A 27,289-nucleotide genomic window follows, 5' to 3' on the forward strand; every position below is an offset into this window, starting at 1 on the left:
ACACACACACACACACACACACACACACACACACACACACACACACATCATGAACAAACCTAGAAAAAGAAAACAGACCTGAGAAATCTCCTTCTTCACAAGACTGCCTACATGGACTTCTCAGTTACGGCTCCTTGGCCTGCAAGTCTGGACCGGGGACCCAGTCTGATTCAGGATGTCAAACTGAACTCTCAGAATGTTACGAATGCAACGCTGTTTGTCAACTATGCTCCCGTAAAAAAAAAATAAATTAAATTAAATAGAAAGCACGTGATTTTAACGGACAGTAAGAAGAATACAGAGGTTTGGGCGCCTGGGTGGCTCAGTTGGTTAAGCGACTGCCTTCGGCTCAGGTCACGATCCTGGAGTCCCAGGATCGAGTCCCGCGTCGGGCTCCCTGCTCAGCGGGGAGTCTGCTTCTCCCTCTGACCCTCTTCCCTCTCTTGCTATCTGTCTCTCATTCTCTCTTTCTCAAATAAATAAATAAAATCTTAAAAAAAAAAATGAGAAGAATACAGAGGTTTGCTCTAGCGCTGCTGAAAAGCTACCGCTATTTTAAAAAATTTAATAGTTCCATGAACTTTACTCTCATTTTGTTCCGTGCTACCAAGAGGAAGAAGAACAGGAACAGAAACAGTGAGCAGGTTAATTAAATGGGTAGGATGCCCATGCCATGGTTAAGGGCACAGGCTCGGGAGGCAGGGTGGCTGGCTTTCAACCCTGGCTTCCCCATGTACCAGCTGTGTGACTTTAGCCTCTCTGTGCCTCAGCTGCTTCATCTGTAAAATGGGGATCATAATTACACCCACCTCATATGGTCATTATAAGTATTAAGTGCAATCATCTTTATAAAATACTCATCACTGTGCTCAGTACATAATTAGCGGATAGAGTGTTGAGCCTGGAGAGAAACCAAATGGCGCTACCTCCATTTTCTCATTTACTCTCGCCCATTTTGCAGGCGAGAACAGTGAGGCTCAGCAAGCAGCAGCAGCTTCATGAGCTGAGATCATCAACAACGGACAGTACCAGGCTTCCAGCTCTGTCCGACCATAACCCGTGAGCTCACCCTCATCCACTTGTGCTTTCTTTGCAGAGGGATGAGCCTGGACAGCTGTTACTCTGCATGAGACTCATCGTCCTTGGTTCTGGCTACTTCTCTTGATTCCAATCACCACAAATAAGCTAAGTCTCTCCCTCAGCCTACACCCCCACTCGCTACTTCCCTACAGCAAGGCCACATGGAACAGAAGGAAAGAGTGCACCAGCGCTGGAGCCCTGGGGCCTCATCCCCGCCGCACCTGTCTTACCAAACTGGCCCCTGGAGGTGACTGAGCACCTTGAATGGTCTCAGGAAAGGGGAGCAAGGCAGGAGGGTTCTGATGCCTCCAGTGCCACAGGAGTGGTGCCCTCCTCCTCCATCTCTGCTCTGTAGGCAGGCAGCACCTCCTCACTCAGCCCCCCGCCCCTCCCCCCACAGCTCGCCATCATATGCTTCTCTCTTTCCCAGCTCCGACCCCTTCAACTCCACAGGTTTTCTTTGCTCTTTGTGCTTGCTCCCTGCCTCTTCTGTTAGCCATCTCTCCTGCTGGCTCAACCTGCTTGTTGGCCCTGTGTGTCACCCGGTTAGCCACACGGTGGGGAAACTGCATTTGCTTGCTTCTTCGTTCATTCACCCATCCATTCATTCAAGGAGTGCTGATGGAGCGTCTGCTACCTGAAGGTGCAAGGTCCGGGGTGCCAAGAACAAGAGAAAAGAAAACACATTCCTTGTCTTCACGGAGCACTGGAAAACAAGAGGGCTGAAACAACTAATCATCTCATATTTTTAAAGGTAAAATATCATATGTGGTCATAATTCAAATGCTACAGAAAAGGTTAAAGTGAAAAATTTCCTCTTCTTCTATGAGCCCCAGTCTGTCTCCCTAGAGGTGCTATTAACAATTTCTTGTATATATTCACTGAAAAGAATGCATGCATACTGCAGCACTTATGTCCTTTAGAGGATATCTACAAATGGGATCACTTTATACATGTACTCTTCTGCAACTTGCCCTCTCTTTCCTTATCAATATACTGATAGATCTTATTCTTTTAAACGACCATCTAGTATCCTATTGAACGGGTGCCCCATAATGCACTTAATCCGGTTCAGAGAAGACCTCATTTAGAACTTTGGAAGGTGCGGTGGGGAGTTGGGAAAGGCCACTGAATTAGGGACAATACAACTCAAAGCCGAAGGATAGAGAGGATTAAATCAGGCAGGGATGGCCTTTGATTTCTGGAGTGCCCCCCTCCCCCATATCACTCCACTTGCGAGAAGTAACTCACAAAACTGAAGAAACCGGAGGAAGGCCAGTAGGGTCGGCACCAGGGCCCAGGGGAGAGTGGCATGGGGTGAGGCAGGAGAGAGGGCGCCTGGGGGCAGGTGAGGAAGGTCCTGCATCAACCAGCCAGGAAACATGGGTTGGGTGCCTGCTCTACACAAGACCCCTTCTGGGGCACATCCAGGGAAAACCAACATTGATAAAGCATGGCAACGTTGCAAAGGGAGGGACTATACATAAAGAAATAGTAATAATAAAAGCAGAATCAGGAAAATGTACCTCCCTTCCTTTGTGAATCACCTCGGAATCCAACAGGTAGAAATCAGAGCTTTCTACTTTGGCTTTCTGTTACACTTTATTTAGGGCTACTGCGTTGACCTCACCATCTTGTAGTGGGTAGAGTAAGTGAAATTTGCCCTACGTCTGCCCCCTAGATGGTAAACTAGCTGAGGGCGAAGAGCACAGCCTAGTCACTGCATTCCCAAGGACCAGCAAACCAAAGGACAACTGAACAGAACTGAACGACAGATTCCCCTCAAATGTGAAAATTGCACGCAGGGAAGAGCCAGTTATGGTTCCAGTTATGGTCTAAGTGCTACCAAACCCTAAAGCTGCCTGAGTAGGATTCATTTTATAAACAATCAAGCACAATTCTTGGATACTTCCTGGATTTGATAACATCAGAGCAAAGGTTTTGCCTCACTTGACAGCTGCAAGGCCTAGCTGAGAAGGGCCTGGACATACACGAGAAACAATGGATGAGTGGGCACAAAGTTACAGGGCAGGAGTCATTCAGATTTGGTCCGTATGGACCACTGGACTTCCATCCTGAGGCTGGGTCACAATGTTCTTCACCAACCTCCCCGTGTTTCTTTCTTCTTGGGATTTCTGGAGTGCCCCCCAAATCACTCCACTTTCCGGAAGCCCCTAGTAAAGGTCTGTTAATACACAACAATAGTAAGAACTTACTTCAAAGAGAGAGATTGCCAAGTGGGAAACTCATTATGATACCAGAATGCTAGTCTGCCAACAGATCTGCCCAACAAACCAACTACCAGATGAAACCACAGAATGAGGGGTGATTATATAAATAATAGAAACATGTCGGAACACCAGCAGGATTGATTACAACTGGTTTCAAAGATGTGAGAAGCTGCCATTTGCCCTGAAATACATTCGTTATGGATAATATCATCATACACGCACACTAAATAGCTAACTACCCAGTAAAGTCCCAGAGGGCTCCTCTTCAGCCCCTGTGGCCTGAGAGTAAGAAGCCAGCCTGCCTCTTCCAATAAAGCAGGCTCCAGATCTCTGCGTTTCCATTTTGAGATAGCCCGAGTTCAAACCCAGATGTTGTTGGCCTATTTTGGTACAACTGGAAGAGAAAGTGATTTTTTTTTAAATATTTTATTTATTTATTTGACAGAGAGACAGCGAGAGGGAACACAAGCAGGGGGACTGGGAGAGGGAGAAGCAGGCTTCCCGCTGAGCAGAGAGCCCGATGTGGGGCTCGATCCCAGGACCCTGGGATCATGACCTGAGCTGAAGGCAGACGCTTAACGACTGAGCCACCCAGGCGCCCCGAGAAAGTGATTGTTTAAGACCGGACTCAGCATGCAGAATACACCCTGAGCATGACTCAAGCTCTTTACCTGGAGCATAAATCTAAGTTCTGCAGGAAGGAGAGAACAAAGGAGGCCCCCTAATCTGGACCCTGGGTCCCACAGGGAGCCTTGCCTCTCTGTGTCCCTTGAGGTTCTACTCTTTGCTGATTTTCTTGGTTGGGGATTTCTGAATGGGATTTCCTGGTTGTATCCACAGGGGTTTCTGGAGAGCTACAGAAAGTCTCTTCTATACTCTAGCACTTTCTCACCTAGACACCTTAGTAAATGATACAAGCAGTTGGCAGGTTCATCCGGATGCCTCTGATGACATCCGTCCTTCTCACTTCATCCACTAACTGAGCTCCCCATGGCAAGGCCCTGCTTGGATACATGCACTCTCTTCCCAGAGCTGCTTTCCCACACAGTGCCCTTTCCCACTGCAGAGCATCCATGGGCTCTTAACGGCCCACATCCACCCTCTTGTAAGCACTGGTGCACTTGGGGCGGGGAGCCATAGCCAAGTTCAATAACCAATCCACATGAAAGGAATCTGGACATACTGCTTAAGGATACCCCAATAAGAGTGGTCCACACAACCCCTAATTCTGTGCCCAAAGTCAAAAGACCTCCACAGAGCTCGAAAGCAAAACAATGTCCACGTTTTTGGGAGATGGCAACTTTAAACCAGAGATCCTTATGATTTTTCTCGGCAGCTGCAAAACTTTGTTTTACTGAATGCTGTTACCTTCTGCATCACGTATGGGGAATTTTAAACAGGCAAATGGAAGAAGGTCTGATTGAAGATGAAGTTAAGTGAAAGAAATTGGTCTCATTTAGCACATGACAGGATTCATCTGTGTTCCCAAGTCCACTGAGGTGGCATCATGGGCGTTCCATATTCATGAGCTGCTGCGACACTGTGTCCCCTCATTTACAAAGAGCCGTGTTCAGCAAATTCTGTCCCTGTGGACACTCCGTGCATTTCATGGTCTTGTCAGAGAGACATCAAACGCTCCAGTAACCAAATACCAGAAAATGGCTTTAATTAGTGGATCTCAATCGTATAAATAATTTTTTTCTAAGTGAAAAAATGGAGAATTTTGAAAAGGGAGAAGAAAAGGGGAAAGCAGTAGGCAACAGGCTTCAAACACCCAAAGGAACAAGAGAAAGAGACGGTCTCCGAGGAGCTCCTGAGCGCGCCTGGGCCCCGCAACTGTCGGTCCCCCGCACTCCCCAAGCAGGGGTTTGAGGGGCAAAAACATGTCTGCAGGTCCCTGGCAGGTCCACTCGGTGAAGACTTTTCCCTTGTGACTTCACCTGATCAAAGCCGGGTCCCGCCCGGACTCGCTACCGGCAGGACGCACCACACCGCACTGCAAACGCCGAGAAACAGACACGGTGGAGCCAATGTTTACTCTGGGGCTGTGCATGAGCAGGTCCCCGAGGAAGCGTGTGACAGAGCCGAGAGGAAAGATGCCCCGTCCTGAGGTGCCAGCTTGGCGGTGGTCAGGGGTGGGCGGGGGGGGTGTTCATCTGTGTCCCGCAGGTTGAAATGCCTCCATGTTCCTGCCAAACTGCATCTCTCTAAATGTTGCCGGGGAAGGAGATCACAGACCTTAGAAGATCAGAAGAGCTGATCGTTCCTCACGGCCCCCGAAGCCATGGTGACTCTCCTGGCTGATGACGGTTTGACGAGGAAGGTTTGGACTGACGTTAGTTTCTGGGATCAGCCAGGCCTCCACACACTGTGGTGTTGCCCGAACCACGGGCAGAGAAGGGGCTTTGCTAACAGTGGCAATCCAGCTCGTGGTATATTATGGTGTGTGATAGCCTGACCTCATCCTATGACCCCCAGAGGGATGGTAGCACATATCTGAAGGAACCATGAACGCAACACCCCAGAATGAGATTTTCCGTATCTCCCCGCACCCCCAAGTGCACCGAGTGCTTACAAGAATCATTAGCAGCAGTGCAAACGGTCCTCAACCAGGATCGAGCCTTTGGAGCAATTCAAAGGTGGTGCTCGCGAGAGACCAACAAGGGCCCAACAAGGGTTCTCTATAGAGAACAGCCCAGGAGCCCAACACTGGGAGGACCCCACTGCCACCTGCCGAGGTGACCTCTAGGGAACATCACAACACGTGTCACTGGCAGTTGAAGGAGATGAAAAACAATGAATAGGAATGCTCTCTACCACTCTAATAGCTCTTGGAGCTTGCTGGTGGTTCCAGCTCTGATCTGCACAGATGTGTTAAGGACAAGGAGGGGGAAAGGACAGTGACGAGGAAAAAGTGGCTGGAAGGAATGGAGACTGAGCAACTTTCCACTCTCTTCAATGAGGCCCAAGATGAGCGAGACAGCATTAACGTGACACAGTGCGCCTTCTCCGAGCCGCCCGTGGAAGCGCGGATGTTAGAAACCAGGCATATCTGATTCTATTTCATCCTCTTCGTGTTACGCTGAAAAAAACAAGACAAACTACACTGCTTTTATTCTAAATCCTTAGGTTTTGTATTTTTCCTTATATATATTTATTAAAAAAATGCTACTTTGATCGGTGCCACCCGTGACACTCCCACATACGGAACGCTTCTGAGCGGTTCCCTCCGCGCGAGGCCACTGCCGGGGACAGCCAGCTGGTTTTGATCACAGCCATTCCGAATCGGATTTTCATAAGATAGACGAGGAGTCTTAGTGCTGCTCTCTCTCTTATCAGATGAGAAACAGGGGGGGAGGGGGAGAACGGGTCCTGAGGGAACAGCACAACAATCAAGGGCTGTGTGGTTCTTTCTCTGTCCCTCCGCTGCTGCAATTTTCAAAAGCGTTTGCCTCAGGCACTTTTAAATGATGGTGTCTCAATTCTGTAATCATCTTTCAAGAGCTTTCTCTTAAAGGGTCTTTTAGGTAAACCTAGTCCGTCAACCACACTCATGGACTCAGGAATCACATTCCCAGTATGTGTCCTCCTGTGTGTGTGTATATGCAGACGAGTACACACACACACACACACGCGCGCGCGCGCGCACGCATTCTACCTCTGTGAACTTTCAGAAAGCTGGTAGAACCTAAAGCTAGAGAGGAAGATCTATCATGTGGCCACATCAAGTTCTTCTCTTGCTAGGGTAAGAGAATCCCCTGTTACCTTGCCCCTAGATTTCCACTATACCTAATCCTTCTTTAGAAATGTATTTCCATGTGTGATGTGTTTCAGAAGGAAAAGACTTCTCCAACTGATGGCTAAGAGGTGTGCTGAGTCCAACTTCCGAGCACAGACTGTCTCTTCCCATCTCACCTAAGCGACACCTGGCTGTCAGACTTCAAACGGAGTAATGCACCCTGGCCATCCATTTGGGAGAACAGTCTCCCGCTATCCCAGGACACAACTTGTTGTGTTTTTGGTTACAAAGACTATTTGGAACAACTCCACAACTCTGTCTTGTCTTCTTACAGGCAGAGAACATGGTGCCTATGCATACAGTCCCCCTCTTTTGAAATAGGCATCCTAGAAAAAAGAGCCTCTATTTCTTTCCAGTCAAATAAAACTCTAAGTCATCTACCAGCTCCCCCGGGGAAGTGGTTCTCACCAAGGCAGGCCTGTCTGTTGCATGCAGGGCCCCTGATTCCTTACTCGTCCACCCTCTTCACAACTGTGGGAAGTACCCGCACCTCTCCCTGAATGCTGGAATGCTCCTTGGATGGTCTCACAGAACTAAATGGGATTAGTTCTGCCCTATCCTGAGCCTGTCTTCTGTATTCAACCAGGACAGAACCCAGGGAGTTACAGAATAAATACCCTGATCTCTATAACGATTTCAGGGAGATTTAGCTCTCTTTTACTTTTGTCAGTGCTTAATGTTGGATGACTTATTATTAATCACATTCCTCCAAGCTGACGAGAGCATGACAGAATGCTGACGGAGCTGTGTGCGTGTGTTCCTAGAGGAAGGGGACTACAACCTGCTTCATTTAAAGCACGTGTGCATGCATGGCACCAGGCTTTCGTTTGCATTCCTCATTCTGCCCCTTCAGATGGGGACGGGCAAGTAAGCTGTGCACATGAACAAAGGAAATGGAACCCAGAAAGGTCACTGTCAACCATGTTTCAGGGAAAGACATTCGTGATGATACGTTTGGAAAGTCTGGCACGACTAGAGATTTCAAGGCACCGCTAGGGGCGTAAAGCACTGGGTCCCGGCTCTGCCAACAGAGCAAGAGATCTGGTGGAGATGCTGGGCTATGCCTTGTAGCTGGATGGGGGGTAAGGTAGATCATGACTGAGTTGACAAAGCAGAACTAAAATCTGCTCAAAGCTCAACTCAGTTCTCAAAAACTCCCCTGACATTCTGCCTTTTGGGGAGGCCAGGAGAATGCAGCCAAGCCAGTCTCTCCCATATTTGCTGAGTCAGGTAATTCTAAATATCTCTCCTTCCCATCAACTCTTGCACATCTACTCTCTCATGGTGTATATTTTGTCTACGATAGGATCACAGGACCTTGAATCACCTCCTGCAAAAAAGTAAGTAAAAAACAACTGCTCTGGCTACATTGAAAACATTTCTGGCAAGTTCCAGGTCACCCCCCTGGAATCTCCCTAACTCTGGGGACTAGCGCTGGCCACACCCACACTGGAGAATAGAGAAGTCAGCCCTGCGGCCTCAAGAGTCCATATCTATTAATGCTCCTTATTCTCTGGCTGCCGAGAATGTGGCTTCCACTGCCGATCAAGGAAGAACTGAATCGCCAGATTCCTGGTCCACAGAGTCATGTTACAGGGTGCACCCAATTAGAAATCAGGAAACCTGGATCCCAGATCTGCCCCCAATTTCCTGAACTTCGGCAATTACTTGTCAACCCTGGTCCCAAGTCTCCTTATCATCAAATAAGGTCTACTCTATCTCTATGACAATCTTATTCTGGGGTGTCCATTAGAATGTATCTCATGATGTATTAAAAAAAAAATTTAAAAATCACCCTTTCTGTCACGTTTGCTTACAGCAGTGTCTTTCCAAATATTCCAGCCACAGTTATGACCTACAGATAGAGCACGCCAAATCTTTTGTTTAGAGTCACTGTAATAAAAATTCATTTCCTACAGTGCCATTAACCTGCACAGATTCCACCTGTGGCTCCATGCTGACCCCCCCCCCCCAGCCCCCACCATGACCCAGCCCCCCCCCGGCCGGGGCTCTTTCATGTCCTGTGTATCCCTGTGGTGTCAATCCATCTCCTCTGCTACACCTCAAAGGGGCAGGCCGGTGGGAGAACTGAAGCGTAGCCCTTCAGGCCCAGGTGGACGCCTGTGGGGCCTTGGTTCTCACAAACTTCCCAAACTGCCGATCCTCACGCTGCTCCCTGCACCAGCCCAGTGAAACTCCTTCCTCACGCCCTAAAGTAGGCTCTCCTCTCTGGAAGACTTGGCAGAGGCACCAGAAATCATCCTCTAGCAGCCATCTTAATGGATTTGCTAGAAAACGAAGCAGAACAAGAAAGAGAGGAATGTTCAAACCTGAGGATTCTGTCTCCTGTCAGAGCTTTTAGAGGCCCGGTCTCTTTGGCTTTTGCCTGTCAGCCGGGGGACGCCTACAGGTGAGACCTGACAGCGAGACGGTCGGCAGAGCTGAGGACGGGGCCGGCAGGCTGGTCTGAGAACTGGGTGGGAGGGGATCCACCACAGGGGGCCAGAAAAATGAGGGGAGACTAGCTTCCTCAATAAGCGGGGTTGAAAACCGCCCCAGATGCTTTAACAACAGGAGGAGGGCCGTGACCGCAGAGTGCTCAGGAGTCACAGGACTAAGAACCACCAGCTCAATTTTTAGGAATATTGCATGCAGGCTGTTAAACATAAGCATCTTAATGACTAAGTTATAGACCCTTATAGCTAGATGAATTATATTAAAAACAAAGGCAATAAATAGTCGAAACTCAGCATTTGCTAAGTTTTATATTTCACTTTATCCACGCTCTTGAAATTCTTTACCTCTCATGTGCCTGCATGGCAGAAATCTGATAATACTGGTGTGCTCCCAGCCATCTCTTCCCGGCTCTGTGGTCAGTGATGTCCTGGTGGGAGCCCGAAACCAGCCATGGTGGGGCTACTTACGCCACAGAAATCGGCAAACGTGACCAATGAGGACTCGTTTCCCCTGGAGAGCTGGTTGTTCAATATTCACCAGCACATCATTGTTTCTTAGCCATGCGACTTCTGTGAGTGACTTCACTTCTTCACAGGCTTCAATTTCCTCCTTTGCACAGGGGTGATAATCACAGTGTCTCCTCTGAGAACTACTGGGAGGGTTGCTGCAGGTAAAGCAGCGCGGGGGCTCACACTGCAGACGTTAATTGTCAATACCATTTCCCACAAGAATGACCTCTTTCTCAAATTTGTTACCCAGTATCTTGTAAGCAGAACAAAGCACAGATACAGGAGACGGGACAGTTAACCCTTGCACCAGCGAGTCCCACCCCACCCCACCCCTCTCCTGTGCTGGATACAGACAGGCTCCTGCTCACGTATGTGTCAGGGAAGGGTGGGGAGGCATAGGTTTAGAAAGACCTTAGCATCCACTCCTAGTGACGCTGAACTTAGAAAACACAAATTGATTTTTTTTTTTTTTTTAAGCAGGCTCCAGCCCCAGTGTGGAGCCCAACGTGGGGCTTGAACTCATGGCCCTGAGATCAAGACCTGAGCTGAGATCAAGAGTTAGACACTTAACCGACGAGCCACCCAGGCGCCCCAAGACAAATTGATTTGAAGGAACATTATTTAATCAAAAAATTAGTGCTGGTTAGAATAGTTTAAAAAGATTAGGGAGGCAAAGGAACTAGGTTTGGGGATGACCTAAGAAGTCCCGTATGCTGAATGCCAACATAATTGCCAACGTTCTTACGAAGCAAGAGAAAGGAACTGAGATGTCAGGATTCCAGTTTATCTGTACTTAAAGAATTCTTTCCACTTTCTCTTTCTCCCCGTTCAAGCTATTTAGGCTCAGGGCGACTCTGCTGTTTGCAGGAAAAGGGAAGGGAGGGCATGGTGGGAAGATTAAGCACGGAGTGAAAAAGAGCCCAAAAGAGAGTTAGAAAGCCCAGAGCCGGGTGATGACGGGGCAGAGGGGAAGACAGGGCTGAGGGAGCAACAGCCCTCTACAGATGGCATTTTTCTAATTCCACTGATAGTCCAGCATCTCGCATCTCATCCAGCCTCATTGCTTGGCTGTGTTCAGCCACTTTTACCTATTTTTCCTGTTGACATGGATAGAAAATTGAGCAATTACCCTTAAACTCAGAACTCTCAGATCATCCAGATTGCTACACTTACAGAATTAAGTCCCCACTTGCCCCTGGCTAGAAGTGGCTCAACTCAGCTGGTCCTTTAGGAATTAAACACTTTTTGGCTGGCCATAAGGATTTACTATTCCTAAGGTTTTGAGGTATTTGATTCTGTCAAAACTGGGCCTGCGTTGCAAAGAGCACAGCCCTCTCCAGTGGGGGTGAGATGCCCAGGAGGTGCCGAGAGCGGTCGGGAAGAGACAGTGAGCATTGTACCCACGGTCCTGCGGCACGCCAAAATGCAATGGTTAAATGCAAGAAAGATCCAATCCTTTTTTTTTTTTTTTTTTTTTTTTTAAAGCTCCTGTTTTCAGAGACTTTCCACTTTTGAAAGACATCTTTGGGGCTCACAAGTTCTTTCCTAACTTGAATTCCACTCTGAGACAAACTATTTGAAAGGTGAGTCTGTATCTAATTGTGCTTTCAGCAGTTGTTTCAACCTGAATATTATTCATCTTTTTTAAAGACAAGGAAGTGCTCTTCTCCCATTTGTGTGCTTCTCAAAGCTCATCTCAAAGCTTCGCATTCTATCCAGAGTTCACTTTCAGACAGCTGGACTTTAGAGCTGGAAGAGAACACACAGGACTAGAAACACTCCTGGAGTTGGAGAGGTGACAAGTCTTTGCACATGCTGTCTCCTCTCCCGGGGTCCCCCCACCCCCCTACTCACAGCAACTTCACTCCCCCTTCAGGCTGAGGTATAAAAACCACTCCTGCAAAGTGGCCTTCCCTCATCACCTGATCCAAGTCAGGTCTCCAGGCCGTTCTCTCTCAGAGGACCTGTGCCCTGCCTTCAGTGGGCTCAATCACTCCTTGTCCTTCCTTCTTTAGTTGTGTGACCATTTGTCTAGTCCCCATTTCCCCCACTAGGCTGTAAGCGGTATGAGGGCAAAGACTAAGAATGTTTTCTTCAACATCATATCCCCAGCACCCAGCCCTAAGCATCACATAGTAGGTAGTCAACAAATGGTGGTGAAATGAATGGATGAATGGATGGATGACTTGCCCAAAGTCACTTGTAGAGGCTGCGTTCAATCTTATTCCAGATCTGATGCTCTTTCTCCTAACACCATAAAGCTTCCATGACAGAAGAAGTCTGAAGGCCTTAGTGCCAACCAGAAACTTGATTCCAAGAACAGGGATGGGTAACTGTGCCACCAAAGGATGGTCATCTAAGTAGGAAGGATGAGCATGGCCGTTCAACAATTTTGGAACCCTGCAGTCATTTGGGGGCTCTGGCTGTTCATCATTCTCACCTATTCTAATCATGACTCCCAACTTCCCTGAAGCATCGTGTCAACTCTAGCTGTGAGCGATTCCACCTAGAATCAGCAAGTCAGATGACTGGCAATCTCCAAACTTCACAAAAGGCAGTTTATGTGGGACGCTTACTATCTGTAGCTGAGAATGGACCAGAACCAGGGCTTCACTCTGTGGAACCAGCTTCTCTTGTAGTTACCGTAAATTCCCTGTTCATTCTCTACGTGGAGTCTCCCCTCCTGTCAGGCCTCACCCGGAAGGCCCTTCGCATTCTTCACTTGTCCAAATGCTGCCTGGCCTTTAGGACCCACTGCTCACTCTTCCTTCCTCCTGAAGTGCCCTCAGCCCACAGGGATCGCTTTGTGGCCTAAACTGTGGCCCTTACTAACGTAAATCACAAACACAGCAATCACCACTGGCCGCCTCTGCCATCCGTTATCCTGCTGTCTTCGCCCCTTGACTCCTTAATGCTTTTCGTCTCTATGTTCTGTCTCCCCAGCAATGCCGTGCTCCTGCATAGCACAGCCCTACAAAGCCTTATGGAGCATTTGTAGATCACTTCCCAATGGCCTCATCTAATTTGCAGGTGCATTTTGTGCTGCTTATGAACAGATTTTAAAAATTGGTCATTTTTTGAAATATGAATGTGAAAACTTTTAGGCAGCATCATCTCCTCTCTAGGTTTACCACAGGTCCCACCATTTTTTACTGTCTCACACTTCTGCTGTTTCATGTGTGTGTGGTATCTGCCCACCCCCTCGATGGGGTGCGCGAGCTTGTGGCCCGCCACAACCTTGCAAAGGGTCCTATGCAGTACCTTCTAGTTAACCAACAGACTCCAAAACCACCTCCAAATGTCAGTCACTTCCATTTCTCCTTCTAAAAACACATCTATCCTAAAAGCCTTTTCCTTCTTCTACTTTTCTGTTCTCTTCCCTTGGAAGCCTGAGGCATCGATGGAGGGGAAGGAGTGCTTCTCTTCTCTCCCTGGGCATCTTCCCCATGGAAGAAGGAGAGTATGTGCCAAGAGTGAAGCTTGGGAGGCTGACTGCTGAGAAACAGATCTGAGAGACATGGCTCCTGAAAGTTTCCTATACAAGACGGGGAGGGAAAGGAGGGGGCCTCTCTCACTACATCAGAGTCTCTCGGAGGGCCAGGGCTGTCTTACTTGCCACCATCTCCAGCATCTGGAGGAGCTGTGGCCACAGGGGGCACTGTCCGAACACCTGCTGGCTTTCCTCAATAAAATCTAACCTCTAAGACTGGTGGTAGAAAGAGACTACCTGCCGGGAGGGGGCCCTAGTCCTTGGATTCTCATTTCTTGTCCCCAAGATACATTCTCTTTCGGGATTGCTCACCGATCACCACCCCGACCAAGTACAGGGAAACTAGCAGCCCCTTCCCAGGGGACAACGCTCCTCGTACTTGACAACCTTGAAGAACTTGGGTGTGATTTTATTAAGGGCACCAGTAGGTTCCCTCACAGGTGCCCAAAGATCTGCTTCATGTCATCGCTGAATGGGTCTCCTTGGATGATTCAGGGCAATCATTCATGGAGCGTCCCCACCTACTGGTTATTCTAAGTTCAAAGGAGCAGCCTTCGCTAGCCAACCAAGTAATTCTCTGAGCAAAGATAATTCTAGAAACTAGTTATATGTAACATATGATTCCTACCGCATAACGGATTCTAAACATTCACGTATAGTGAAATGGACGAAGTCAAGTGTGAAGTGTAACATATGAACTGATTTTCCATTAAAGGACTCAGGCATAGCTGCATGGAAAACAGATGTATGCCTGGGGAGAGGCATCCCTCCTAGAAGGTAAAATCAAGTGCACTCTGACAAGAAAGGGTTTTACGCGTCAAACCTCCAGAGCCAAAATAAAGGCCAAATCACTAATTTCACACTTCAAGTTTATGAAGGGGAAAAAAATACTAGAGGTATTCTCTGAAAATAGTTATCTTTCCTCTCTCCTTCCTTAATGGAATTGTATTAAGCATCCTATCAATCATGCTAGGCACGCTATATTACAAACATGAGAGCTGACATTAACACAACCCACCTGTGGAAGGAGATGCCAACAGAGCTGAGGGTCGTACTGTTTGTTATAGCCCAGAGGCCAGGAGCAAGGACTCTGGTGTCAAGGTCTGTATTCAAATCCTGGCGCTGGGCTGTGTGGCATCAGTGGGGTAGTGGTGAGCAGAGGTGCCTTCCAAGTGTTGTCACTCATCGTGTGACCTTTGGCAAGGTTATTTTTCTTTGCCTTTGTCTGCTCATCTTTAAAATGGGGATAATGAACGATCCAAATGTCCATTACCAGGTGAATACATAACGGAATGTGGTCTGTCCATACACTGGAATACTACTCATCAATAAATGAAACAGGCTAATGACATATACAACCACCTGGATAAACTCAAAATCATTTACCGTAAGTGAAAAAAGCCAGACAGAAAAGCATACGTACATACATTTCAACTTACATAAAGCTCCACAAAGTGCAAACCACTGCATAGTGACAACAAAGAGACTCAGTAGTTGCCTAGAGACAGGGGCAGAGGAAGGACTGATTGGAAAGGGCCTGAGAAATTTTGGAGGGGAGATGGGAAGTTCTATGTATTGACTGTGGTGGCGGTTCCACCAGGCATATACATCTGTCAAAACTCAAATGCTGAGCTTTAAATGGATTCAGTTTATTGTGTGTAAATTCGACCTCAATAAAGTTGATTTTTAAAAAATTTTCCATAGGTTTGTTTTGAGAACTAAATGAGTTTGGTGATGCGCGGAGATGGCAGTGATGTTGGTGTGCGTGGGGTATGAGGCACAGAGGTCTCTTGTGAGTCAGAAGACCAGAGTTCTCCTCTGAGTCCTGCTTTTTGGATCATGATCTCGAAGCTTCGATGCTGTTAACATGGCCAATGAGGGGCTCACACAAGATGGCCGACAGAGTTGCCGCCACAGCAGCCGGCCCAACCTTCTGCTAACACACATGTAGAATGTGTGTACACTCTGGCATTCAGAAGGTTTTGCTGGAACATTTAACAGTTACTCCTTGAAATGTAGCATTTTCACACACTGCAAAAAATGGGAAAAGGAGGATTTCAGAAGTCCGTTGAAAGGAGTTAGAAAGAGGTTCCAGGTAGGGTGGGGAGAGGCCTGGAGAGGATACCAGCTGAGCAAACTTTCTGGAGACCAGGAATTTAATGAGCACCTCAGAGTGGGCAGCATCATCATTTCCCTGCACCTAAGGGCTTTGTCAATGTCCAGCAGGGCCCCTGCCTCCTTGAGTCCTTTGGCACACCCTCCTGGATGGTTACCCTGCCGTCCTAGGCAACCAATGGCTGGAGCAACAGTCTGTGAGGACGGGCAGGTCAAAAGTGTAGCCAGCAGCCAGCAATCACTGAGCCACCACACGGTGGCACGAGGCATCCCGGGGACATGTGCGGGGAAAGAGACTTGGACTCTGAGTTCACAGGGTCACTGGGAATTCTTAGTGGGTGGACGGGTTCGGCGGCTACAAGGAGTTTAGTGAGTAGAGCTAAGGAGGAAGATCTGGTAAAACAAAATGAGCTTGTCAATAAGAAAGAACAGGAAAAGCAAAGACAAATGCTGAAGAATGATGAAGCTGTGCTCATGAGCTCTTACTAAATCTCAGAGTGGAGGCTCAACTCCTGACCTCCAGTGACTACCTTTCTACCCGAAAACCCCTTTGGAATGAGATGAGGCAGTACGTTTTCATGATTCCTGTCCTCTCCTGCCCTCAGTCCTAACTTTAGCGGCACTGCAGCACGCTTGACAAGCTCCAGCATGCAGAATATTCATCCAGGGAGCGTATTTAAATCAATCCAGATCTCTGGGCCCCAACTCCAGCTTCTGATTGCTGGTGGCTGGGAGTCCGTGTTTCTACCACCATCCCAGCAGTTCTCATGTCGCATAAGCCCCCAGTCCTGTGAGGCAGCTAACGGTATGGGTCACAGTCTAAGCTTTCTAGATTTAATGCTCCCCTTCGCTTTGTGGTCACACGCAAAGGTTAGTTACTGAAAGCTTTGGGGCGCCACCTCCAGCCATGAGGCAGTAACCAGCACTGGATTCCTGCTGGGAACAAGTAGGAACCTGGAAATAATGGAAGAAACAGCTGTGTGCAGACAGTGGACAATAGGTAGCGCAGGACGGGGATCCCTGAGAGGAGGGAAATGAAATGAGCCTTACTGTCAACCCTGGCCTTCTGCTTAGATGTACACTTCCTGGACTCTGGTCCAAAGAGGGGAAACCCCTAGTGGAGCATGGAGATCTCACTGGGTTGAGGAGGCAGAGGTCAAAGTGTAGGTAGGCTAAGGTGGCTGGAATTTGAGAAGCAGAGGATGAGAGAGGCACTATTTGGCAGAAGGGTGCGGAAATCTAGATCGGCTGCACTTTTTTTTTTTTTTTTAAAGTACATGTAGGGGAGGTGGAGAGGTAGGAAGAGAATTTCAAGCAGGCTCCATGCCCGGTGCGGAGCCCAACGTGGGGCTCGATCTTATGACCCTGAGATCATGACCTGAGCCAAAATCAAGAGTCAGACGCTTAACCGACTGAGCCACCCAGGCGCCCCTAGAGGGACTGCACTCTAAGCTGTGTGTGTATAGGGTCAAACTCCACACAGCTGGGCAAAGAATTACTACCAAGAAGGTGTGAAGTGAACCATCCCCACAGCTTATAAAGAACTGGAAGAGGCTCAGCTCCACTCAGGCAGAGTGGAGAGTCCTTGTTGAACCACCAGGCAGGGACACCTGAGTATCTTAATGTTTAGGGTTAACTCTAGATTTGCCCTAATAAAGCTTAAAAACAATTCTCAAAATGATTGAGTTGACCAACAAACACATTAACTGCCTACTAAAACAGATACACTTTTCTTTAAAGAATATACTATTCTTTAAAGAAAGACAACAAGATCCAGACACGCAACATAGTAACGTTCACAATGACCAGCATCCAATCAAAAACTACTAATCATGTAAAGAAGCAGAAAAAACAGAACTTGTAACCAGAAGAAAAATCAGTCGGTGGAGACACAGGAAACAGAGAGATGATAGAATTGGCAGAAAAGGGCTTTATAACAGCTACATAAAGGCTACCATCAAGGATGAAGCAAAACACGATCAAAAGAAGGAGATGAATGGAAGACACGGAACCGAATGGAGCTTCTAGAGCTGAAAAATACAGTCTCTGAAAGAACAAATTCACTGAGTGGTCTTAATGGCAGATTAGACTTTGTAGAAGAAAAGAGCATTTACACAGCAGTAGAAACTATCCACACTGGAGCACAGAGTTTACAGTGAACTGGAAAAACCTTACTTTAACCTCCCTGTGCTTTAGTCTCCTCAACTGTAGAATGGGACAATAGTACTAACTCATGGGGTTACTGTGATGATTAAATGCTTTAACATAATATAAACTGGTAGGACAGTATATCAAGTGCCTGGTATATAATAAACACCTAACAGGTATTAGCTAGTGTTGCTGTTGTTATATTGGAGGTTAGCCCAGGGAGCCTTGGGAGCACAGGGAAGAAACATCAGAGTCAGAGAGGGAGCAGGTGGGAAGGGAAGACCTTTCAGAGGAGGAGATGCTTCAGCAGAGTTGTGAAGGACAAGCAGGGCTGGCAGACAGCCATGGGGGTGAGGTCCTCCAGGCAGACGCAGCGCTCAGCAAGGCACAGAGATGAGACGGTAGGGGGCCACTGCCTCCCAGGAAGGCTGCGGCCAACAGGGCCTTAGCTGCGGCCCAGGAAAGGCTCTGGGGGCCGTGGAGCCTCTCCGGCTCCAAACACATCTTACCTCCTCCATCATCTGATCCATCCAAGCTCTGCTGTCTGAGGCGGTGACTGCCCCCAAAAAGAAGGAAAGGAAAGAAAATGAATTTCACACGTAGGAAGAAACCACCCAAATCATTATTGTATCTATTGTTTCTCCTAGATGGTCTCTGGACCCATTTTCCTCCATCAACTTGGTCAAACCTATTTAGGCACTTGGGTCTGCCAAATACGGTCGCACAAGGCATGCGGTGCACCATTCTACAGACTATGATACGAATGCTCCTCTCACCCCCGGGGGGTGGGGTGAAATTCACTGGCCCTGCCTTTACATTCTATCTTTACCTGGAAACATTTTATTTTCCGTTCTGATACAAATCTTAGGAGAAGGTTAGGTTTAGAAGGCTGGTATTGTTTCTGCCCATCTGAATCAATAAAGAAGAATCCAAGGGTCAGCACTCTGATACCTGGACATACGGTTCTAAAACCACAGGGTGGGAGAAGGACATGGATATTAATGCCAGGGTCCAGACCTTCAGCTAAGGAAACAGCATTAACTGAACCCTGGATTCAGTGTGCATCACTGAAGGCCCAGACAAAAAGCCAGGCTCATTCTGCTTTCAAATGCTGAGTCCAACAAAGGCTGAACAGATAATGACCACCAAAGCTGCACTGCTAGCAAAGGTCACCAAAGGATGAATAAGAAAGCTGGAAACATACTCTTCTATTTCTTCAGAAGCCCTCCTTCCTGACCTGAAAAAAAGAAAAACAAGGTTTATAAGAACCTGTTAATCTCGTGCATGGGGGGTATACGTTGGAGAGGGGATTTCAAAAGTGAGGGCAAATTAGCATATTCCAAGTGCTTTACTGACCTGGATTTCTCTTTCTAGAGCAAGGCCCATAACCAGCATGAGAGAATTACAGACATCACAATGCCTACTTATAGTCTTATTTCACTGCAACTCCAACTTAAATCATTGAGTTTAAGCGCAGATGGGGAAGTTCAGAACTCAAATGGATATAGATGACACAGTTCCCTCCTTTCAACAATTAACAGACCAATTTATAGAGCACTTTCTTAGGACTGAGGCCTTGGGTCTTACTTGGAGCTTTAGTTGTTAGCATGTGCAGCTTCCCAGTAGTAAAAAGAGATGGACTGACCATGCAGTTCAAGCTGTAGGCTCTGGACCTTTCTGCAGCCTCCACTTGAAGGACCAGAAGACCCCATGAGTGATGCTGGGCAGGTACTGCCCTTCAGACGTTCCATGAGAACAGGAAGCCTAATTATATATAGACATTTATCTAAGGCTGTGGTTCTCAATCTTCAATGTGCATAAGAACCATCTGAGAAGCTTGGTAGACATGTAGATTGCTGGACCTGGCAGAGACAGCTTTCTGGATCAGCAGGTCTGGGGGAAAGGGAGTCTGGGATTACGCATTTTAAACAAATCCCTAGGTAATCCCTCTATAAGGTTGTCACTACTGACCCTCTGAGAAACACGGATCTAAAGTCTAAATGAGACTGACCAAACACTGACAATTTATTAAAGTTGGGTGTTGGGTACATGTTGATTACTTTTCTGTATGTCTGAAAATTTCCACAATAGATTTTGTTGGTTAGTTGGTTGGTTTTTTAATGAATTCTTTCAAGTTAGAAGTCAATCACCACGAAAATCACGGGCAAAGGGGGGAGGCAGTGTCTTAATGGCCAGGAGCTGGGGTGCATGAGAAGGCCTTCGACAGTGCAGAGCCCGCTAGCCTCGTCAGTCAGCAGAGCGACATCGGAACCAACCAGCAATTCCTGCAAAATGCAAACAACCACTCCCCCTCTCTGAGTATAATCTGAAATTAAGCCCAAGTTTAAATAAACTAGGATCCATGAAATTCAGACCACACCAACTGCACTGTTAAGGGGGGCGGGCAGAATTTTGGCTTCTGTTGGGAGGGAGAAGAGAATGGGTAGCTAAAGCTGGAAGAACAGGATGGAACAACTCTGAGGAGGATCTCCCAGGCTGCAGTTTTTGCCTCTTCACAGGACAGTAAAGAGATGAAGCAAGTCGGGGGAGGAGGGCGAGTGGGACAGACAGGCAGGAGGAGGCACCACAGGCAACCTGCAGCGGGGTGCCCGAGGCATCACCACAGGGCTGTTGCTGGATGATACTGGTTCCCAGTACTGTTCTAAGTCAAGAAAATCCTAACAGCCGCCAAAGCCACCTCTGCCTGTGTGGGAGGGCAGAAAGCTCTGCTCCCAGCTCACGTCTGCCCCCCAGGACCACTGCCTCTAATTGTCCTGGTGAAGCTGAACTCTACAAACCCACCATCCAAATGCCTTGGTAATATGTCCCCAACGGCAGGAGGGCTCGGGTGACTACAGGGTCCGAGAAGAACGAGGTGATTAAGGCACCTGCATTTTGTACGTAAGAGACATAGCATCCCTGATCACCCTTAGGAGTTGTGACTGCATCGTTCCTTCCTAAGCGATGGGCCAAGGCCAGAATAGCGGTGATTTTGTCTGAAGGAAACAATGGTAATGCTAATCTTCCGGGGCAGGCTGATTAACTGCCATCAACATCTAAAACGGGGATGAGTTTCACATTCAGCACAATTGCTGCAGAGCTCATGTTCTCCTCTCTCTCGCTCCAGGGGGAGCCCAAGGACCCTCCCAAATTTCATTTCACCCCACGACAAGGAGCAAGATCAAAATGGAGCCCTCAAGGTCAGAGGTGGGGATGCCCTCAGGTGGCATGTTCTCCCATTCTCTTCCATTTTCTCTCACTCTCTGCCAGAAATAGCAGATTCTGGGCAAGCCTTCTGCTCAGGAGATGGGAAGTTCAGTGGGAACTTGGGCAAGGCCCTGGAGAACTGGCCATGGAACGCCCTGTCTTTGATAAAGCTGAGCATTTTCCAGCCTTGTCTAGCAAGCATGTCCATTTGTCGGGACCACACTGCTGGTTTGTTTTGGTTTGTTTTGGTTTGGTTTTAACATGAATTTGTTGCCCAAATTGGGAGATTCTGTACAAAAATCTGGACTTCTGGATTCTTCAAACACAAAGCCTGTAAACTGGACCAGCATTCCCACATGGAAAACTCTGGGGAAGTGGAGCGTGGCTGGGATGAGCCTGAGCTCCCAGCCCTTCCCAACACTGGGGGGCCCGTAGAAGCCCTTTATCCTTCACTCTGCACTGCTGGCTCTCTTACAGTGGAAATTAAGAGGCAAGTGAAGTATTGCCTGTAGCTTTGCAGCTACCAAAAGCAAGGGAAGCAAAAGGAAGGCTAAGTGGGAGGCAGGTTTTGGGAGAATTGGCAGAGTCTTTAGAGAAATGCGAATATGCAACTAACTAATCTGTATGTGCATCTCAGTAACATGATTGAAGGTGTTATTCTGAAATAAAACCCCACTTCACAGATGTCTTGTACCTGCCTGGTCTCCACGGCTACCTCAAGTCACACAATGTCAGAGCCCAGCACAAGGACACAGAATCGAGCACAGTGATTTTCAAACTAAGGTCATGACCCACGGTGAGTCATGGAATCAATTTAGCGGATCACCACCAGCCTTCCTTGTCTTTTCCTTTTTCTTTATTTATCTTCAGAGAGAGAGCGCGAGAGAGCGGGGGAGGGGTCAAGGGAGAGGGAGAGAGAGAATCTCAAGCAGATTCCCTACTGAGCGTGGAGCCCAACATGGGGCTCAATCTCATGACCCTGAGATCATGACCCGAACCAAAATCAAGAGACGGATGATTAATCGATTGAACCACCCAGGCGCCCCTCTTTTTGTTTTTCAATAGCATAAAGTAGAATAGAAAAGAGAGTATCCTGCAAATAGTAAGGGTAAGTATTACATAGACTTTCCCCCCATTTTATATACAGACATATCCAGTCATGACATAGAGTATATTTTTAAATTGTTGGTGACAGGTTAAAAACAAAACAGAAACAAAATACAGCGGTCTATGGTAGCTCAAGAGGGTAGGTAGCTAAAGAAGGATTTGGGCTGAAGTCCTGCCCCCCACAGACCGTGAGGTAGAGGATTGTGGGTTCTGGCTCATCTCCTCCTCACAGACATACTTCTGAGGAAACACCGCGACCTGGTCCAGGCCCAGGGCAGGCTGTCTACAGGGCTGCAGTCAGCTCTGCCCTGGGCTTCTGGTCTCCTACTACACCCCCTGCCCACGTGCCTTCCTCCTCAGAAGTGGCTACTGGGGGGAGGGGGGCTGGGAACCTGACAATCGTAACAACACGGGGGACGCCACCTTACGCAGGTGGAGCACTCTGCAGGTTTCTTCCCCCTCCTGTCTGGCAACTGCCACAAGCTCAGCCTAGCTTTGGAAAAGAGGCAACGCAGGTTTTAGAGACACGATGTGACAGACAGGGCCATGGGGCACTTCGATGTGTGCTTCAACCAAATCACCGAGCTATGAGTAACGAGGCTGCAGCAAGAAGCCCCATCTCCCGACTTCCACCCCGGATTCCAGACACACTGCCCCAAGCCTTTTCAAAAGCAGCTACCCGATGATTTTCGGACGTCCCCAGGGCACCCAGACATCTGTTTGGATTTATTGTGCAGACGGCCCATTCCTGACTTCCCACACTTACAGAAGGCAATAGAACGTACAGAGAACTGCCATGGAGAATCCTTTAAACCAATAGTTCTTAACCACTGGTGCACAACAGCATCATTGAGTTTTTTTCAGTGTCTCTGTGCTGGGCCTCACCCCAGGCCCTCCGAGGTAGTAATCTCTAGAAATGGGACCCAGTCAGATAAGAGAATCAATGCCTTACACCTCATTGCAGATAGTAAGGTGAACTATGGGTACTAAGCAGCAAAATGGAAACCTTGCTGCCCTATCCTGCCGAGTTGCCCACTTCTTTCTAACCAAAATGTTAATTAGCTCTGACTTGACCGAAAGGCTGAGGGAAGGGAAGAAACGCTTCACAGACTGTAGCCTCCATTCCTGAGTAATCCTGAGTTGGCTTCCCCGAAATTCAGACAAGATTCCATGGTGTTCGTAAAACCGAAGCAGGTTCTCTTCAGGCTGGCAGGCCCAGAAGCGGTTCAGATCCAATTAGAGATGCTTGTTCAATATTCAAAATGTAAAACACAGAGGTTGCTGAACCAGCACTTGGAAAAGTTAATTAAATGCCAGGTTTCTTTTTAAGAGCTACTCCATCACTTGCTGATTGCTTTGGCCGTTTTGCAGAATGAAGCTTTAGCTCTGGACAGTGACAGGAATGTTCTCCTTCACCTCCCACCTTGTGGGGCTAGGGTAACAGGAGTAAGGACACTTGGGCCTCCCGCTTTCCAGCGAGTGACACACAGACCAGGTCGGTGACTTGGCACGGCGTTGTCTCGCTATCTCTACCTCCACGTAAAGCCTCGTTCAGCCCAACCCTCAACCAGCCCCTCCTAGTATTCACCCTGCTTCTCTCTGACCCATGCTAGGTTTCTTCCCCTTAGCTTCCCACAGCCACCTTCGCTCCTCAGGGGGAGGCCCATTCCCAGGCCCGGCCCCACAAGCCTGTCGCAGGAAGGCTGATGACTGAGGATATCAGCAGTTATCATTTAGGGCGCCTGGGTGGCTCAGTCGTTGGGCGTCTGCCTTCGGCTCAGGTCATGATCCCAGGGTCCTGGGATCGAGTCCCACATCAGGCTCCCTGCTCAGAGGGGAGCCTGCTTCTCCATCTCACACTCCCCCTGCTTGTGTTCCCTCTCTCGCTGTCTCTCTCTCTCTGTCAAATAAATAAATAAAATCTTAAAAAAAAACAAAAACAGTTAACGTTTATTGAGCTTGTTGGGTGCCTAGCACTGTTATTATATTATCTTCTTCATGTATATTACTATTATATAATACTAATTGATATATAGCATTGCACATTATTTTACTTCATTATCACATTCTATTTTTTTTATTTATTTGCTCCATTTTACAATCGAGGAGACAGGCTCAGAGAAGTAGAGTAGGTTGCCTAAGGTCACCCAGCTAGAAAGCCGTAGGGCCCGAATACAATCTCCGGGCTGTCTGCCACCAAAGCCCAGCTCTCAATCCCTACATGACAGAAGCACGTAGGTAGTTCTACATGATGGGAAATGCTCATTCCACAGACTCTGCTTCAAATCCAATTAATATTTTCCATGATGAGGACGCACTTTCCACTACAGTAGTACTGTACTTTGTCAGGCCTGAAAATTCGTCAGTTAATGTTGGTTTAATTGCTCTGTGGGATTTATTATATATGTCTTATTTACAACATGACAGCTCACATGTGGCAAGAAAGGAGATCCCACGTAGCGAAGTCACCTTTCCCTCCACGCACTCTCCTTTTCTAAGTTCTTTTGCTCAAATACAATTCCTTTCTCTTGGCATTCAGAGACCACACTGCCATTCAACGGGCCTGACTTGGTCAGCTGAGGACCAGCGTGGTGGCACTGGTCTGTCCTGTGATTGCAGTCACAGGGGACCACTACTGAATCCTCGATCCTCGGGGGCTGTTCTGGCGCTTGGTGGGGGTAGAAATGCTGTGATGTGCAGAGCCTCCCACCCGAGAAGTCTGTCTCCTCTGTCCTCCCTGCTGTACCAGACACAAGGCCTCAGCTGCTGCTTACACGGGTTACGTGCTGAAGGGTGAAAGGCAGCTCTAATGTAGACATCATCTCAGTTAAAATGTTTCTCTCGAGTTTAATGGAATACTGCAGAGATCTAAATGGAGATAAAGTACCACGGCTCAGAGAACAGCCCGGATGCTATCTTTATGCAGCATGACAATGTTCGGTGGTTAATTAGACACCGTTAACCTATTTTAGCAGGGGACATAACTGGGATAAATGGGGGGAAGTGTCCTTGAAGTCTCTTAATATCCACAGCACATATTAGACCCTAGACTCACCTTCCTGCTGCAAGACAGATCAGGCTTAAAATAGACCAAAGTGCCAGGCATCTAGAGGCCCGACTGTCCCAGGGGAAGGCCCTCTGCTCACCCAGCCCCCATGGGCCACGGCCTCTGATCGAGATGTGAAGGCTCTGGACAAATGGTTACTAGTAGAACTTGTTGCCTGGGAAAAAAAAAGCTGGAGCCACTGTGTGTAGCTCACAGGACTCCCACGACAAAAAGAGGAAATTCCACAGCCAGGGGGCCAAAGTCAGAAGCACTTGGCAAGGGGAAGAGCAAGAATGAGATACCAGCCGAACAGGAGCCAAAGCTACCTTACATTTTCAAAACATATCACTCCTCTGGAGGAAAAGAAGTCAAAATACCATTTTCTTATGAGGTTTTCTGCCCTCATAATTTTCAAATGTCCAATAAAAATCTCACAAGTGCCTCCGAACCTCACTGAGGTAAATTTTACCAAGGTATGAGAGAAAGGAGGTGATGTGTCCCAGATCATACAACACCTCACTAGCACATCAAAAACCAAGGCTCTATTTTATAAATTGTGTGACCCACAAAAAGAGCCTTCACAGTGAAAATCCGAATCTGAGCAAAGGAGACGTTGCCACTGTAATCTTGGCTATATAATCTTGGCTATTCAGTAGCAGGCCGTAGACTGGGTAATCTGCTCTAAGATGTCCTCACACTTATAATACCGATTAAAAGTCAGATATTTGTCATGAAATTTCACTTGGCCAACAGATTTCTCTTCAATGCACTCTCTCCTGCAAGTTGAAGCTCCCACTGTTCTCCTCTCGGCTCTTAGTTCTTGCCATTCATGGGTTCGGAGTCCAGCACGTATTTGTAGGTATTTGTATTTCTCCCTTCTTTTAAAGAGAAGCAGGAACTCCTCAGCACTCAAGTGTTGGCATTTTGGGGCCTTAGGTCATATTAGATCGTATTTAGCTTCTGCTGGTATCATCAACAAGGTGCCCAGTATAAAGATGAAAACGGATGGCCACGCAGACTACCAAGCCCTGTCAAGTTGAAGGTATAGTGACTTATAAGGCAATTCCTGGGTGAAGTTTGCCCCCTGCTGGTCACATTCAAAATAACATCTCTGTTCTGATTCAAATTCTAAAGGAACATTCATGAGGAGGAAAAAAAGGTGCAAAGTTCTAATAGCTAAAAACAATTATGGGCACACACAAAATATATGTATATGCCTGCTATCAATAAGTAAAAAAGTGTAAGAGTTGATAACTCTTTGGTGTCTCAAATGAACATTATTTTATTCACTTTACTGGATAACTATCTGGCACGACTAGAAGGTGTTGAATTTGGGGATCTTTTGCGCAGGATTTTACAGTCTGGCTGGAGAAAAGAACATTCTAGAAATAGCAGTAATGCCTCCAGAAGACACATATGGCAGTTCCTGAAAGACTACTACTGCAACCCTCCCTGTGCATCTTCTACCTGAGAAAACAGAGACCAGAAAGCAACCTACCTACAGCCTCGCTGAGGCTCGCTGGACACAGAGCTGGAGCTAGAAACCAAGGTTCCCGCTCCTCATCTACTGGACAAATGGTTGTCCCCAACTTCGCAGGACAAGTGAGGGAGATAGAAGCAAAATGTCCTGGTAACTAGCCATGCTGATTCCAACCGTCAGGGAAGACTTTCTGGAAGACTGAAAGATGAGCCGGCCTGGAGAGGCAGAAAAGCTCCAGGAAGGCTCCTCCTACTGGAGGAAACAACCTGAGTAGAGGTAGGAGGCAGAAAGGGCCAGGGGTGTTCAGAAGCCAGTAGGGGACCCACTGTGGCTGAAATGCAGAGGAGGTGCCGCACGCGTTGGTTTCAATGCTATAAATATACACACTGACATTGGTCAGGGATCAGGAGGGAACCATGGGACTAGAAATGAATTTTCACTGAGTTCCCTTTTTTCCCTTCCAGTTACTTAAGTCCACAACTGAAAGAGAGGTGGCAATGAACACTATGCCACTCGCTGAGGGACCAAGGCAGCAGGAAGGGTCTGAGTGGCAAAGGCTCTGTCAGCCCTCCCACTGGAGGAGAAGCTGGGGGGGGGGGGGGGGGGGGGGGGGGGGGGGG

The 27,289-nt window shown here is 47.8% G+C and overlaps 1 protein-coding gene across 1 annotated transcript in view; it reads right to left on the reverse strand.

Moving 5' to 3' along the window:
• The window catches only part of IFT43 (intraflagellar transport 43), an 80,552-nt gene that overhangs the window by 4,082 nt on the left and 49,181 nt on the right, over window positions 1–27,289 (reverse strand). Inside the window, exons 4-5 of the mRNA XM_021679583.2 lie at window positions 19,034–19,066; window positions 18,339–18,385 (exon numbers count right to left, since the gene is read on the reverse strand). Of these exons, the coding sequence (XP_021535258.1) occupies window positions 18,339–18,385; window positions 19,034–19,066 (80 nt within the window). The remainder of the gene's footprint in view (window positions 1–18,338; window positions 18,386–19,033; window positions 19,067–27,289) is intronic.

This window comes from Neomonachus schauinslandi, chromosome 9 (assembly GCF_002201575.2).
Source record: "Neomonachus schauinslandi chromosome 9, ASM220157v2, whole genome shotgun sequence".
NCBI classification, from domain to species: domain Eukaryota; kingdom Metazoa; phylum Chordata; class Mammalia; order Carnivora; family Phocidae; genus Neomonachus; species Neomonachus schauinslandi.